The sequence below is a fragment of the Macrobrachium nipponense genome, chromosome 46, assembly GCF_015104395.2.
Source record: "Macrobrachium nipponense isolate FS-2020 chromosome 46, ASM1510439v2, whole genome shotgun sequence".
In the NCBI taxonomy this organism is placed as follows: domain Eukaryota; kingdom Metazoa; phylum Arthropoda; class Malacostraca; order Decapoda; family Palaemonidae; genus Macrobrachium; species Macrobrachium nipponense.
In genome coordinates, this window is record NC_061106.1 from 29,373,577 (window position 1) to 29,389,586 (window position 16,010).

Genomic DNA, 16,010 nt, shown 5'->3' on the forward strand with positions numbered 1-16,010 from the left:
CTGTTTTTCCACCTTAGATGTTCCTAACTCTGTACCAGAGATAGTCTCACATTTTAAGGCTCCAGTGCAATGTCAATGTATCCGTCTATCGGTGGAGGGACTTCTGGTACAGATGAATACTTGGTTCACCTTGTAGAACTGGCGTTACAAAACGACACAGTCTGCCTTTCAGGAAAAAGGCGTAACTGATCCATAGAGCAAAATCTCACTGTAGTGAAAACGTATTCTAAACAGAGAAAATTTATCAAGTTTTTGAGAAAGATTGCCATTCTAAAGTTTCTGTGCCTCGTTCGTGTTCCTGAGAAACTAGAGTTCCCATTATGTCTATGTAATTGTTTACTCTTAGCTCTTGAGTTTCATAATGTCATTCCTCGAAGAAATGCCTACTGTTCCGGAATCATTTGAGCGTAGGCTAAGTTAAGTTTACGTTACAACACATATAAATGATAACTTTGTTTTTGTCATGAACATTAAGATTGTTTTTCAATAATACCAACCCTAAATCCCTTTGTAAGAACATAACTGGGAAAACAAAGGAAAGGGGCGAATCCGGTGAATGAGTTGCAATTATTGGAGTTTGGCATATGTTAGAGAGACAACATAAAATATGAATAGATACATCGGGAAGCACAATATAGCCGTTTAAAGTTACTTATAGGAGCAACGCAATAGCCTCACATCCTTCAGATCATCCTTCAGATATCGACCAAAGAATGAATTTGAGGAATGTGATTTAGAATACGAAAGCATTAATGCCATTTTCCGCTGGATACTGCAGTGAGCACTTATCATTTGGAGACAAATATTTAATGTTTTTAGTCAAGGTATTGCAGACTCTCTAGATTCGTTAAGGCTTCTTCCCTTAATTGATAGGATGCCAAATATCTGACCTCCGTGACCCGCTGCAAGAAACAACCTCTTATCAGCTCAGTGAGCACCAAATGAGCAGCATAAAAACGTCAACAAACCAGAAAGACCAATTAATCAGAAGATCAAGTGGGAATCTTGTACAATGATTTTGTCTTTGGGAAATTTTGAATCAATTTCATTCCTGACGATGAGGAAAGTAGGCCGCGTAAAGTTGCCTTGTTTCAAGGGTGTTGCCGATTATATATATATATATCAAGATTTAATACACAAGAAAAGGTCATATTTAATGTCACTACACCAAGCAAAATTTCTATTTTGTTTAAAGCTAAATAACAACAGTCATTTATTTAATGTCAAGATTTACTACACAAGAAAATTTCTATTTTAACTAAACAACAACAGTGATAGAATCTCACCCTGCATCACCCCAGATGTCCAATGGATCGCTCAGTTTTCCGTTGTTTATAATTTTGTTTCTTCTTGTAAACTCTAAATACATTCTGAGGAAGCCCAGAAATTCTCACGATCCTTGTAGAGAAGCGGTTCTTAACCTGGGGTACCTGTGACCTCAAGGTGTAAGAAACCTTAAAACTGGGGGTATGAGATATAACAGCCAGTGCAATGGTACCGTATATTTACCATGAGAAAGTATTGCATTTAGATTGGATAGGAGTTGGAGAAAATTTTCTGAGGTATCAAGGGTACGGGCACTGAAAAAGTTTTACGAACCACCCTTGGGGCATTGCACGAAACACTAACATATTTTTAAAAACCTTCAGAAAACATAGTTGCATTTAATATAATTGGCTTTCTAACAATGAAAGCCTTATCATTATACCTTCATCTTCTGAAACTTGGTAGTCCCCTAGCAAAGTGTCAACTGTCGGTTCTAATCACGGACTTTTTCCGATTCAGGACATGAGCGTTTAGTAAAATCAAAACTTTCTGGCCACCCCTATAATAGCTCATAATCAGCTCAGTGGTCTGGTGAAACTGTTTTGATTATAATATCTCGCTGTGATAGTTTCAGTTCGTGACACTGTAGTAAAGCTGTTTTGTTTCCCGAACTGATACTTACAGTATAGGCCATCCCTCCGTGCCGTAAAGCAAGCGAGATTACACCTGAGCAACGCAAACACTGACACACTTGTTCTTTTCATAAACATTCTGTCGAACCAAATTCTCTTCATCAACGATACTAAAACGCCTGCTTCCTGACCAAATCAGGAGGACATTTCTTTATCCAAATTAAGATCTTGGGAGAGGAGAATCAAGCTAGCAAAAACCTTAAATATTGTCGATTAACTTACAGTTAAGGCAAAAATTCATGTCCTTATCCATTCCTCGCTGCATAATAAGATTTCCTTTTAGAGATAATTAAGTGGACAAAGGTTTTGTATGCTTTTGATTCAATTTGTCAAGCCGTGTTTGTGCGCTTGCGCATTATGTGGCAGCAGTCACATTCAAGACTTCAGACATGATATTAATTCAGCAAAAAATTGAAAGGTTGTCAATTAACTTACAGTTAAGACGAAAATTCATTTCCTTATCCATTCCTTGGTTCATAACAAAATTCCCTATTTAGAAATAATTAGGTGGCCAAAGGTTTTGTATGCTTTTGATCATTTGGCAAGCCGTGTTTATACAGATGCGCATTATGTAAAAGCAGTCAAATTCAAGGCTTCAGATATTAAGTAATCCCTTATTTACCCTAAAGTGTGCATTGTTATATACTCGTCTTAAGGGAATCAAATATGATAATTTGTCAAGCCTTGTTTGTACAGATGCGCATTCTGTAGCAGCAGTTAAATTCAAGGCTTTAGATATTTAAGCAGTCCCTTATTTACCCTAAAGTGTGAATTGTTATATACTCGTCTTAAGGGAATCAAAATATGATGGCATCCATGCCACGGCTTTTGCTAACCGTCCTAAATATACTGTGGACTCAGAAGCAAATGACGAGGTGAAGAGTCATATATGTGCGTTGCTGCTGAAATTGGCAACATCTTGATTGCAGTGGTATTACCGGAAGAGAGAGAGAGAGAGAGAGAGAGAGAGAGAGAGAGAGAGCAATATTAGCTTTTGTAATAAGCGGCACAGAAATACTCTCGCTCCTATTTGTGATCGTACCCCTCACCTCAGCCTCTCGCGAAAATGGAAGGGGGTGATTTTATGAGAATAAACATCTGGAATTGGCTCGATGTTACGTCGCTTCATTACTGGTGCCCACACGATCGCACGCTCCTCGTTCAATAACGATCTACTTCATCCGGCGGGAGCATTTGTAATTGGCCCTTATGGCGCAGTGCTGCAAGGACCATTCGGGCGTCCGTTATGGCGCCTCTGATAGTTCCTTCGGACCGCGCGAGAGCTTCCCACATCACCTGGGGCCTGTGAATTTTATTACCTATTTTTGGGCATGTCAGGGAGTAGAGCCAGTGTGGCATCCCTTGTACGGCTGTCGCTCTTGTCCTTGTGCCACAGGAATCCTCGGTGACGAATCCTTCGTTTCACATGACCCCAGGCTCTTTGCCCAGTTAAAACACTGCGGGGATCATTTGAAACAAACGACGATCATTTACCGACGCAAATCGGCGATTTGAAAACGCCGGGGGGAGGTGTAGTGTAAGAGTGCACATGCGCGAGTATGTGTGTGCGCGTGTGTGTGTGTGTGTTTGCGTTTGAGCGTGGGCAGAAATGAGTCAGCCACCCCAATAGCGTATGACGTAGACCGACGTCATGATCGAGGGAGGAGAACGGTCGCGCGCACGCGCAGACGAACCAAGATTATCCTTTTTTTTAATGAAGGAAATCAAGACAGTAAAATATGCATGGTAAGCTATTCATTCCACCGTTCTAATGTATCCCAACTTCCTTGCTTAAAGAAAACTGCAAGAAAACTCCAACGCAAAAATCCAGGAGCGTTTATTTATTTATTTATTTTTTTTTTTTTTTTTTTGCCAGCTGATCGTACAGTTGCCATAGTTACCAACCAACGACGTCTTTGCAATGCATCTTTTCTCCTAAGCGTTCGTTCGTTCGTTCGCCGCGAATCAGCACAAAGGCAAAAGCGCCGCGGAAGAAATACAACAGCAAATTCCAGGTATAAGTCGTGGGCGCTTCGCCATGCCCGGTTGGCGGCAGGAGGGGGGCGGGGCGAGGAGGCAACGCTTATATAAAGGGCATCTCCACCCTTTAACCTTCGTCAGTTGTCAACCGTCGGTGAGTGAGGCGAGAGAGGGAGAAAGAGAGAGGGAGAGAGATATAGGGCAAGAGGGCGCCACCATCACGCACATCACGCAGGACATTTAAAAAAAAAAAATTGTAGAAGCATTCGTGTTCCGGTGAGTCCGCGACTGAAGGTGATTCGAAGTGCTTCTTAATCAAGTGCCTCTTCTAAGTGTGAGTGCTGCGTCTTGACTAATGGTTACAGGATTTCTGTTGCGTGTTTTATAACTACGGAATCGGGCTCATTGCAACTGCCGTGGCAGTTATCTCCTTCGGGAATTGTGGCTCGGTTTTCTGACTAATTTGCGCTACGATTGCGTAGTCTTACACATTCACACACAAACTCATATATATATACATATATATATATATATATATATATATATATATATATATATATATATATATATATATATATATATATATTAATGTGCATACATAAATGTACCTGCAGTACATATATGCATATATAAATGTATATATATTATAAGGATATTTATAATATACATACATATAAATATATATTCTTATACATATATAAATGTACACAAATTATAAGGATATCTATAATATATATACATATAAATATATATTATATATACCTACATACATACATACTGCATATCACCTCCATCAAAATCCTGTCAAATGAATCATAACAATAATAATGCAGCATAGCTCTATGAAACGCCAAACTAACTCGATTATCAACACTGATAGACAGTTTCTGTTTAGCCGAATCTGACGCGTCCTGATCAAGTGGCTCTCAGTCAGACGTGGAATCCGAACGAGATAAAATTAAGGCAGCTTAGGACATTTTGTTTTTTGTTCTTTTGAAGCGCTCCTTCATCGAAATGTCACCCAGGACCTTATACCTATTAGATTTTCCGGCTATAGGTACCTGATATTACATATCCTAATCAAGTCGGGAAATCTACTTTAGGTAAATAGAAGGCGTAGGTACACGTTAGGTGCGTCATTCACGGCAGGATGATTTTGCAAACTTAAAAGGCTAATATGAATCCATTTTTATCGCAAAGTCATTCTTTTGGGCTTAGAATATCGATGGAAAAGCAGAAAAACACTCATACATGGATGCATGCTCTTGTAAATAGATTCAAATATACTACTTACAAGGCATATATATATATATATATATATATATATATATATATATATATATATATATATATATATATATATATATATATATATATATATGCATACAAACTTGCAGTATTGTTCTTACACCTTGTGGGACTTCTCGTGTTATAATGTAACGCAAATCCGCCTTCATATCGCATCGGGTTTCTTTTTTTTTCTTTTCTATAGATATTACTTGGGTAAGTGATCTCCAGACTCTCTCCGAGGGCTGGATGTCACTTCCACCCAGTGAACCGACTTTTTTTTTCTTCAGATTTTAACCTTATTCACTTCGTTTTGTGGAATTTTCGGCCTTTCTCTGCGTTTCGCGAAGTATTCACCTATTAACTCGCTGCTTTCACGTCGATGATAAAGGAGATTAATCACTATTTAGGAGGGAATGTTATATGCCGAATCTTTTCTTTATGGGACCGGGATCGATTATGGTCCTTCACCAATAACTGCATGCACGATATATATATATATATATATATATATATATATATATATATATATATATATATATATATATATATATATATACATATATATATATATATATATATATATATATATATATATATATATGTATATATATATATATATAATATACATGTAAATAGATTCTTCTGTTCAAACAGGATACATCTCAAGTACAAAAGGCCCATTAAGACACTGGTTTAAAGCTAAGGACTGTATTCCAGTGGACTAACTTCCACCCTTATCACGTAGTGATAGGGGTGGAAGTTAGTCCACCGAAATATAGTCCAATTAGCTTTAAACCAGTGTGTTTTAATGGGCCTTTTGTACTGGACATAATGTACATAGTATAGTACACGTATATATATATATATATATATATATATATATATATATATTATATAATATATATATATAATAGAGAGAAAGAGATAGCAAATTAGTGTCTTACCTTCGACAATTTTACTTAATGATAAAATCGAAGCCGAAGGTAAAATCCCAGATCTGGAGCGCAGGTGAAAGCTCCAGAACCTTCGGCTATACAGCTGCATGAAATTCTTGTTTACTTTTAGAGAATTGTCGTCACTTCTCTTCGTACCTACGACACCTCTAGCGCCTTAAAAAAAAATTTGGAGTACGGTTTATAAGAGAATTTTCTGGGAAAATGACCAGTCGTGATTTTTGCAGACTTTACTACGTCATTCCTTTAACAATGTCAAAGAAAGTAAGTTTAGTGAGCTTCCTTTAACAATATTCACAAATGTCAAAGAATATACTTTTAATGAGCTTCCTTCAACAATATGCATAAATGTCAAAGAAAATAAACAGTGAGCTTTCCATGCAATGAAACATCTTATCAAAAAGTCAGACGCGCTATTTACCTTTCTGATGGTCTTCCAAATGACTCCGATATCAGATTTTAATTTTCAAACTAATTTTTTGGATGTCTGTCAGCATTAATTAAATCATATTGTATTCCCTTGCAATGACGATGTCTAGTATATTAAGCTTGTGACAGGAGCCGGTATTCTGGGAGGCGAAGTAATATTTTAAGAGTACCTAATCAAAACACTAGAACTGGTGCAGTATGTTATCCAGGAGATATCAGGACGTTATGGCCACTAATATAATTATCATAGACATCATTGCGATCATAATTATAAAGCAGCATAATCATTTTACAAGAAATTTTTACTTTTCAGAAAATTACTATATCTATGAGGATGGCTTAGCAATTAGAGGCGCAGACAATAATAATAATAATAATAATAATAATAATCATAATAATAATAATAATAATAATAATAATAATCTGATTACCAAGACTCAGACGTTACCTGACAAAAGTTTGTGCTCCCTTCCTGTAACAAAAAAAAAATGTATGTATCTATATATATGTGTGTGGTGTGTGTGTATGTATGTGAGAGAGAGACGAGAGAGAGAGAAGAGAGGGGGAAGGAGAGGGCGGGGGCGGGGGGAACAAACAGACAGACAAACAGTTACCTATCTAAGCACGTCTAACTGATTTCTGACAGACGCAATGGCATGATAAAAAAAGCTAATATGAGAAGGAATGCAGCAATGATGTTAAACAAATAATGAAAGCTAAGAGGCAGTGGAGGCTCCACTAACGCTGGCTGGTCAGAGAGGACAAGACAGAAAAGAAGCAACAGCGAGAAAGATGTTGATTGGTACAGGGAGGGGGGGGTTGGGGGTGGGGGAGAGGGCTCCACAAGGGTTCCGATTCCAAGTAGGGGAAGATCCTGGCAACGGTGAGAGAGAGATAGAGAGAAACCCCTTTCCGTCTTGACCTCAAGAAAGAGAGAGACCATCTCAGTCTTGACCTCGAGAGAGAGAGAGAGAGAGAGAGAGAGAGAGAGAGAGAGAGAGAGAGAATCATTCCTACTCTTGACCTCGAGGGAGAGAGAGAGAGAGAGAGAGCAACTAAGAGTTGCTAAGAGGTCAAGATGATGAGCATCTCTCTCTCTCTCTCTCTCTCTCTCTCTCTCTCTCTCTGTGGTCCAACTTCAGACCCGAACATCATCTACGCCCACATACCACTGGCTACACGCCCACAATCCCGGTTGCCGCCAACGCAGTCGGTTCTTACCGTCCATCACCACAAATATTAGTTATGCGCATAGAGCCATTTCCAAGGACCCGTAGGCGTCATGGGAAGAGCTGGCGACCTTCTCTGAAGTGCCTCCATCTATCGGCAGCTTATAGGCAGTAGAAGATAGAAAAAAAAAAAAACACTTTTCCATTAGCATCTCATGGGCAATGGAAGGAGAAAAACAACTCATTATTGGTATCCTTTGGACAATGGAATTAGACAAAAAAACTTTATTTGCATCTTATAGGCAATGGAAGTAGAGAAAACAAAAAAACTTAAATTAATATAATAACAATAATATCCTTTATTTCGGTTCAGGGCCATATACAATGAATATACAAAATACACAGTAACATACACAATCTAGATATATGAGTGAACATGATAGGAAAAATGAGTAATCGGCACTTATCCACAAAATAGCTGAGGTAGTATCTTATAGGCAATGGAAGGAGACAAAAAAACTTTAATTGCATCTTATAGGCAATGGAAGTAGACAAAAAAACTTTATTTGCATCTTATAGGCAATGGAAGGAGAAAAACAACTCTCAAGACATTCCTTGGGCAATGGAAGAAGAAAAAAACAGTCCTTTATTAGCATCTCAAAGGCAATGGAAGGAGAAAAACAACTCTTATTGGCATCTCATGACAAGCATTGGGGAAAGAATGAACAACAGTTCCCCTTCTGGTTCTCCATGACTGACTACTTCATATTTTCTTTTCCCTTATCTGCTCATTTCAAAATGCATAAATGATATACCATCACCTTTACCGGCTGGAAGAACGCAATTGGCACCATAAAGGTTCATTGTCTAAACTTTAAACACAATATTGAACGAATGTATCGAACCACATATTATAACGTTTCCACCGGAGCCTTAAATTCATGAGATGGAAGTTGTTCTCTCTAGCTTGTCGTACGTCATTCTGAAGAGTTGTTATCCCCTCGTTAAAATAAGGATACTTCATGAAGTTCATAAATGAAATCTCAAGCTGTGAGTAAACAGAAGCTACAGAATGCGACAAACAGCAGCATGAATTTACTGGCTCAGTTGTTAAATCTTCTTGAGTACAAAGCTACTTGAAAGACCAATAAGAAATGTCGAAGGGAATTTTAAAAAATCACTCGGTCACTCCTCTGTATTCCAAGTCTAAGCGACGCCTTTTTTCAGCCCTTTCCTTTACAGCCAAAGGACCCTCGCCACATTCTGTCTGCATAGATGAAATCTTCAGACATTGAAGCTAAATTTTTATTAAACTTACTTGCATTTCCCCACTTCACTCATTGCATTTCCTCACGTTCACCTGTTTTTCTACTCTGTTCTTTAGCTATTGCGAGTCAATAGCGTGTTCTTACATTGCTTATGGCAGTTGTCATCTCCCTGAGTCTATAACCCTGTTTACTTAAATTTGCATTTGCTATTTCGTCATTTTTTTCAGAGACTTTTGAATCACCACACTTATTTTGCCTCCCGACCTCCAGCTTGTATGTTTATTTATCTACATAGTACATTTTACCTTCTCTCTCTCTCTCTCTCTCTCTCTCTCTCTCTCTCTCTCATAAACAAAAAATCGGCATCAAATATCAAATCTTTTGAATTTCGCACAATTCGTAAATAAGCCTATACAGGGACATCTGAATTAACATTGGCAAAAATCTGCCAGATTTATTTTCACTTCAAACGAATAACTTTTTATTTTACAATTCCACACACACACACACACACACACACACACACACACACACACACACGTGAGTCTTATAATACAGATTTTATAATATATAATAATATGCAGCTCCTCACCCAGGTTCCTGATTTTTTCACCCAGCTGGCTTATAATACACGCAGACATACAGACAGACAGACAGACAGACACTTCTTGAGGAGTTTGAGGTAAGTTGGCAAAGGCTCTTCTCACCTGCAAAGCCCCCTTCAACCTGCTCTGGCTCCTCCTCATATTTCTCCGTGAATCAACTCTACCTGCCAATTGCCTGCTTCCGGAAACACTCAGGTGCACCTTTCGACTTCTACGTGACAGAATAACTTCGCTTTTTACAGACCTTGGGAAAGTTAAGAGTTCATTTTTTAGTCTGAGGGATTAAGCTCAAGAAGAAGAAGTCTTAAAGGCTGACCCCACTTAGGGATTAAGCTGAGAAGAAGAAGGAGAAAGAAAGGACGTTTTCTTAAAAGGCTGACTGCCACTTAAGATTAAGCTGAGAAGAAAAAGGAGGAGAAGACGTCTTAAAGGCTGACCCCTCCACTTTAAGGGATTAAGCGAGAAGAAGAAGCAAAGGACCCCCGTTAGCGTCTTAAAGGCGACTCCATTAAGATTAAGCTGAGAAGAAGAAGGAGAAGAAGACGTCTTAAAGGCTGACTCCACTTAAGGATTAAGCTGAGAAGAAGAAGGAGAAGAAGACGTCTTAAAGGCTGACTCCACTTAAGGATTAAGCTGAAGAGGAGGAGAAGAAGCTTGGACCCATTGGGATTAAGCTGAAAAGAAGAAGAAGGAGAAAGAGTGATTTTGGGAATCCAATGTGCCTTTCTAATATCATTAACGACGTCTGCTGTTGTACCTGTGGACTGACTAACACACACCCAACCTTTCTTCTTCTTCATTATCCTCTTATATATCCAATTCCATGATCGTTGCCTCAGGCAGAATTTTATAAAAATAAGACAAAAAAGGGGGGCGTGGAGGGGGGGTGGGCGAAGCAAAGCCGAAGTGATTGTCCTCGTTCGTGCGACATTTAAACCTGAACTTTATAATCCAGAGGTGTGACCACCGTCATCCATTGCCCGTTCACTCAAACAAGCGCCAGTCGAGTCGTATCTAAAATATCCGTTTCCTTTCACTCCATTTGCCTCAGTTATCGCCTTGAACATCGGGTTCCGCCCTTGTGGCTGGAGCAGTGCCAGCTCTCTCTCTCTCTCTCTCTCTCTCTCTCTCTCTCTCTCTCTCTCTCTCTCTCTCTGGCTTATATAGACTCACATGGTATCGGCCTTAATTCCTAAATGCGCCATCATTGCCAAATAAGCTGAGCGTGACTTCTAACGCCCCGCTTGTAAACTAGGCGTTTTTATACCTCTCTCTCTCTCTCTCTCTCTTTCTCTCTCTCGCTGTCTGTCATCTCTGGAATCTAACAAAACAAGTTTTATTCGAGTCTCTCTCTCTCTCCACTTGGAGAGAAGATAGCTTTTATTAGTATTACTCATGTTGTTTAGTTTCCTATCTTTTCTCGTTGTTCTTCCATTAAATGATACTTATTACCAACCTTCGTGATTTAAACTTGCAGTTAAATAAATACAATTTGAATTAAAAAAAAAAACAGGTAGTCTACGTAAGTCTGCCGGATTAATCAAATGTTAAGAAATCATTGCTGATCCTTCGCTTCATTTACAGATAACAACATTTCGACGACCTCTTCAAAATGGTGGGAACAAAGACAACCAAAACGGTAACCATCGAGAAGCGAGGTGCCTTCGGGGACGACCCCTTCTTCAGGGACTCCCTGGAGGAGTGGGACCATGCCATGAAGAATGTCGTGGACCGGTGGGAGAAACCCAGGGGCACCACAACTACCACCACGACCACGACCACAGGGCCAACTTCCGAAACCAAGACGGTTTACAGGCAGATCAGGTCTTCCAACGTCTCTTCCGACGACTCCCAAGCTGTCTCCTGCACGGAAGACGACGATAAATACAAGGTGAGGAGGTGACGTTGTAAACGGTGGCAGATGATACTGTGATATTGACACAAATGAGGATAATTAATCAGGCATGTTAATAAAATGAGCAAATTGTGACCTTAAATAGTGGGATTCAACTCGGTAGCAAAAGCAGTTGTTTTGGTATATGTTCAGACGTCGTGTACAATCAGTCTCTTCTAAAAAGTAAATAGCAATGGATTGAAATATTCGTGAACTAAGTATACTATGCTGAAATGTAACTGTACTCTAACTTGTGGGTGTGGGACGGGTTTTGGGAACGAATGCCCAGCTGAACAAGGATGGTTGTAATCTGTTGTTATGACAGGTGACGTCGATATTCACTGAGAAACTCGACAGAAAATCGAACCAGGGAATTATCAATTTTGGTCTGTCATGCTTGTGTCAATGTGAACATACAATTCCCTTCCTTTCCAGATGATGGTTGATGTCAAGGACTTCAAACCGGAGGACATCAACGTCAAAACAGTCGATGACACCGTCGTGATTGAAGGGAAGATCGAGAAGAAGGAGGGAAATGCAATTTCCACGCAGAAGTTCACAAGACGTTTCATCTTGCCCCCGGGAGTTAACCTCAACGCCATCTCTTCGGCTCTCTCTCGCGATGGCGTCCTAACAATCAACGCTCCAAAGCTGGTAAGCAACGACAGACTGATAAAATGGGATTGGGAAGTACAGGGACAGGTTATAGACTTATCGCACAGTGGTTGGTGACCGGAAGGATGTAATTCGATGACTTCTCAGTTATGTTGGGAAACAAGTCGAGTTCTTTAGATATAGATTGCTAACCCCAAGGGGACACGCTGCAAGTCTCATGGAAAGTTGCAAATGGTTATTGATATGCAGTACCGATTTCTTGAACAATATCTTAGCAGTTTGGCTTCTTCCATGAAGATGCAGTTTCTTGAACGCGTACCAGTGATTCACTGCATACCCACTGGTAGTCTATACTCTGTTTTTTTCCATCTGTCCATCCGCCTGTGGTGTTTGCGCATGGTAACACTGCGTCCCGGGCTTTAGATAATATCCCATTTCGAATATTAACGGTGTAATTCGCATACAGTAAATTATTAAAACACTTCAGTTACAAATGTAAACCCAGATATCCTTTTATTTGCCTAAAACTTACACATAGCGTAACTAATTAAAGCCCGGGACGCAGTGTTACCATGCGAAAACACCACAGGTGGATGGACAGATGGAAAAAAAACAGAGTATAGTGAATGCCAATATACAAAGTTCCGACTCTATAAATAAAAAAAAAGTTATATAGGGTGAGATACAGAAATCTGTACTATAGGCCAGTAACTACTCCTATGTAGATTGATCTACAAATCGGATACCACAAACCCCGGCTAGGGATGAGTAATTGACACCACCTACCTCCCCCCCCCAAAAAAAAAGTCCCCTTTCCACAAGTTACATTCCCATTTCCACCAAAATTCCCATTGCCATTCATGATTCCCACCTCCGGCAAAATGTTCGTTAAGATCTACACAGTACTCGTTGTTTAATGCTGTTAACAGATAACAACCCAGACAGACCAAGAATATAGTTATCGATAACTCTTCCAAGTGGCACCACTCATTTGGGTACGCATGACAGGAACGGTTTGTGATAAAAGGGAATTTTAGGAGTAACTAAATTAATCTACCGAGTACTTTCATCATAAAATGAAGTTCAACGCAAACTGACAAGGAAATACAAAATATATTTCCTAATGACTCACAGGACCCGTGACAGTTCCAAAATATTTAAATGTTTGGACACTAAAACAATTCACGAAGACGTTCAGACATCAGTGAGGTTAGTATGTCAAACTTATACAGCAGCTAGAACTCAAAAACTCATGATATCAGCTTGCAATGACCAACAGAAATCAAGATCTTATCTTGAAATGCTCTTACAATAAGTTTCAGATTGTACTTTTAAACTCAGGACAGTGTATTTTTTTATATTTTACTTACTCTTCACGAAAAATAATGAAGACGTCATAACTTTATTTATCTGTAAATGTATTCAATAGGATGTTCATATGCTGTGTAATGACTATTTGACGAAAATTCACCCCGTCATAAATCTAATAGACCAATTTCTTTTTCTTCCCTCTGGTTTTGTTCTGTAGAAGTAATTTGCACTTACATTTGATTAGTTAATGCAGTAATTGTAGCTACTAATCCTTGTGTTCGTTTCACTGTTTTTATTTTGTTTTGTTTAATTATATATATAATTTATAAAGTCAGTTATGGTCTAACGCCCAGTTTTAACCATTAGAGCTTATTCTTTATGAGTTGAGCATTAATTGACAGGCAATCAAGGATGGGCAAGGTCGTCGGACCGTCCCATCAGCGGGGGCGTCTTCGCACAAGAACGGCGCCACGGTCTTCACCCGATTCACTCCCAGGCAGGACGGCGATGACAAGAGGTATCTGAAGCACAGCCCACTGCACGGGGAAGAAACAGTCTACAACACGCGAGGAGGAGGAGGTAACATCCCCATCGGCACGTCCCACGGAAACTCCTCCGGAAACGTTGTTCCCCTGCACCCGGAATCGCGCCACGCGGGCGACCACTGGAAGTCCTTCAACCAGATGGTTGAGAAGTCGCAGAAGGAGATGGAGGACATGATGCGTCGTCACACTCTCCAGCCGGAGGGTCTCAGCGCACCCACTTCCCCGCCGTCCATCTCCACCAACATGGTCGTCACCACCAGCCAGCCCACGCCCCCGGCTGGCATTCCGACCAACAGAACGGTCGCCGTATCGGACAGAGACGTGACCGAGAAGAAGGAGCAGCGCTGGACAGACAACCCCGCCCCGGGAGTCACCCGAACCAACAGAGTGCTGAACGAGAGCACGGCCCTGAAAGGCGCCGACGGATCCGTCGTAGGAAACAAGTCCCGTCAGGAGCACGAGAGCCACGCCCAGGGGTCCAACGAGGAGACCCTACCCGACGGCACCAAAAAGAGCACCTTTACCAAGAGCTACGAGACGCGCAAGGTCTTCAGCTATAACTCCAGCGACCCCAAAGCCGTTTGAGTGGTTGAGCGTCCTTCCCTCTTCTATGTAATCCTGTACATCTGGTTTGCGACTATGTATTATTTCGTCTCTCTTCAACGCGAAATTCAGTGTGCTTGCTTCGGCGTGATCATTGTCTTGTGTATGTTTGTACGTACGTCTTTGCGTCAGGGATGGAGAGTGCATGGGCTGGCTTGCTATGGGGGCGCATGGGTGATCAAGGTAGTTGCTGCGTCGATCTCAGGACGAGCAAAACTCAGATATAAATAAAAGATAAGTACTATAACCTCCCATTCTGGAAACCGTTCGATGACCTTTTGCTTTGTTTTCCCGCCACAAAGTATTTTGTGAACGCTAGATTAGAAATGTTCTTAATTTATTTCAGAATTTCTCAATATTTGAAATGTTTTATACAATTCCTAATCAATCGTATTATGTACATTTGTAGAATTGTGCAAAAGATTGGAGTCCCTCTGAAGGATAAATCCCCCAAAAATCTCTTTAATCCATCCTTTATGTACATTACGCAGTTGATCCAATACATTATTTTTGTAAAAAAGAAATTCGTAATTAAATTAACCTTTAAAAACACGTGTGTATATTATCCCACGACGCTTCCAAAAGACAACTCAAGCTTTTTGATTCTATTTCACCCAACAATCAATGATCAAGAAATAATTCTCCCGTTTTATAAGTTCTGTATAGATTGGAGATCTACCAATTCAGTCGTGTAAGTGATAGAGTTTTCCTCTCTTTATTCCTGTTATCAAACGCTGTTTCATTACTGTTTATGAAAGTGAAATGTAACCTTTATCAATAGAAAATAAATGAAATGAAATAGTAGTAATAGCAGAAGTAGTAGTAATAGCAGAAGTAGCAGTAGTAGTGGTAGTAGTAATAGCAGAAGTAGTAGTAGTAGTGGTAGTAGTAATAGCAGAAGTAGTAGTAGTAGTAGTGTAGTAGTAATAGCAGAAGTAGTAGTAGTAGCACTGGTAGTAGTAATAGTAGCACTGGTAGTATTAACAGCAGAAGTTAGTAGTGGTAGTAGTAATAGCAGAAGTAGTAGTAGTAGTGGTAGTAGTAATAGTAGAAGTAGTAGTAATAGCAGAAGTAGTAGTAGTAGTAGTGGTAGTAGTAATAGCAGAAGTAGTAGTAATAGCAGAAGTAGTAGTAGTAGTGGTAGTAGTAATAGCAGAAGTAGTAGTAGTAGTACTGGTAGTAGTAATAACAGAAGCAGTATTGGTAGTAGTAATAGCAGAAGTAGAAGTAGCACTGATAGTAGTAATAGCAGAAGTATTAGTAGTAGCAGTAGTAGTAGCAGCTGCAGCAGCAGTAGCAGAGCATGACCTTAATAGATATTCTCCTGTCAAAACTAGCTCATAGATATTTGAACGACTAAATATCTATTTGCGACTGATTATGACTAAAA

At 39.8% G+C, this 16,010-nt stretch overlaps 1 protein-coding gene across 4 annotated transcripts in view; it reads left to right on the top strand.

Annotated features, from left to right (window-relative positions):
* Nucleotides 1-15,170, top strand: part of LOC135214848 (uncharacterized) — a 75,953-nt gene extending 60,783 nt beyond the window's left edge. The window contains exons 1-4 of one of the 4 annotated variants that reach the window (XM_064249262.1): nt 4,056-4,214; nt 11,237-11,543; nt 11,982-12,200; nt 13,874-15,170. In XM_064249262.1, coding sequence (XP_064105332.1) covers nt 11,265-11,543; nt 11,982-12,200; nt 13,874-14,602 — 1,227 coding nt within the window. In that variant the 5' untranslated portion in view covers nt 4,056-4,214; nt 11,237-11,264 and the 3' untranslated portion in view covers nt 14,603-15,170. Of the gene's footprint in view, nt 1-4,055; nt 4,273-11,236; nt 11,544-11,981; nt 12,201-13,873 lie in introns of those variants that run through there. The other 3 variants (XM_064249264.1, XM_064249263.1, XM_064249265.1) reach the window with 3 other exon arrangements.
* The last annotated feature ends 840 nt before the right edge of the window (nt 15,171-16,010 follow it).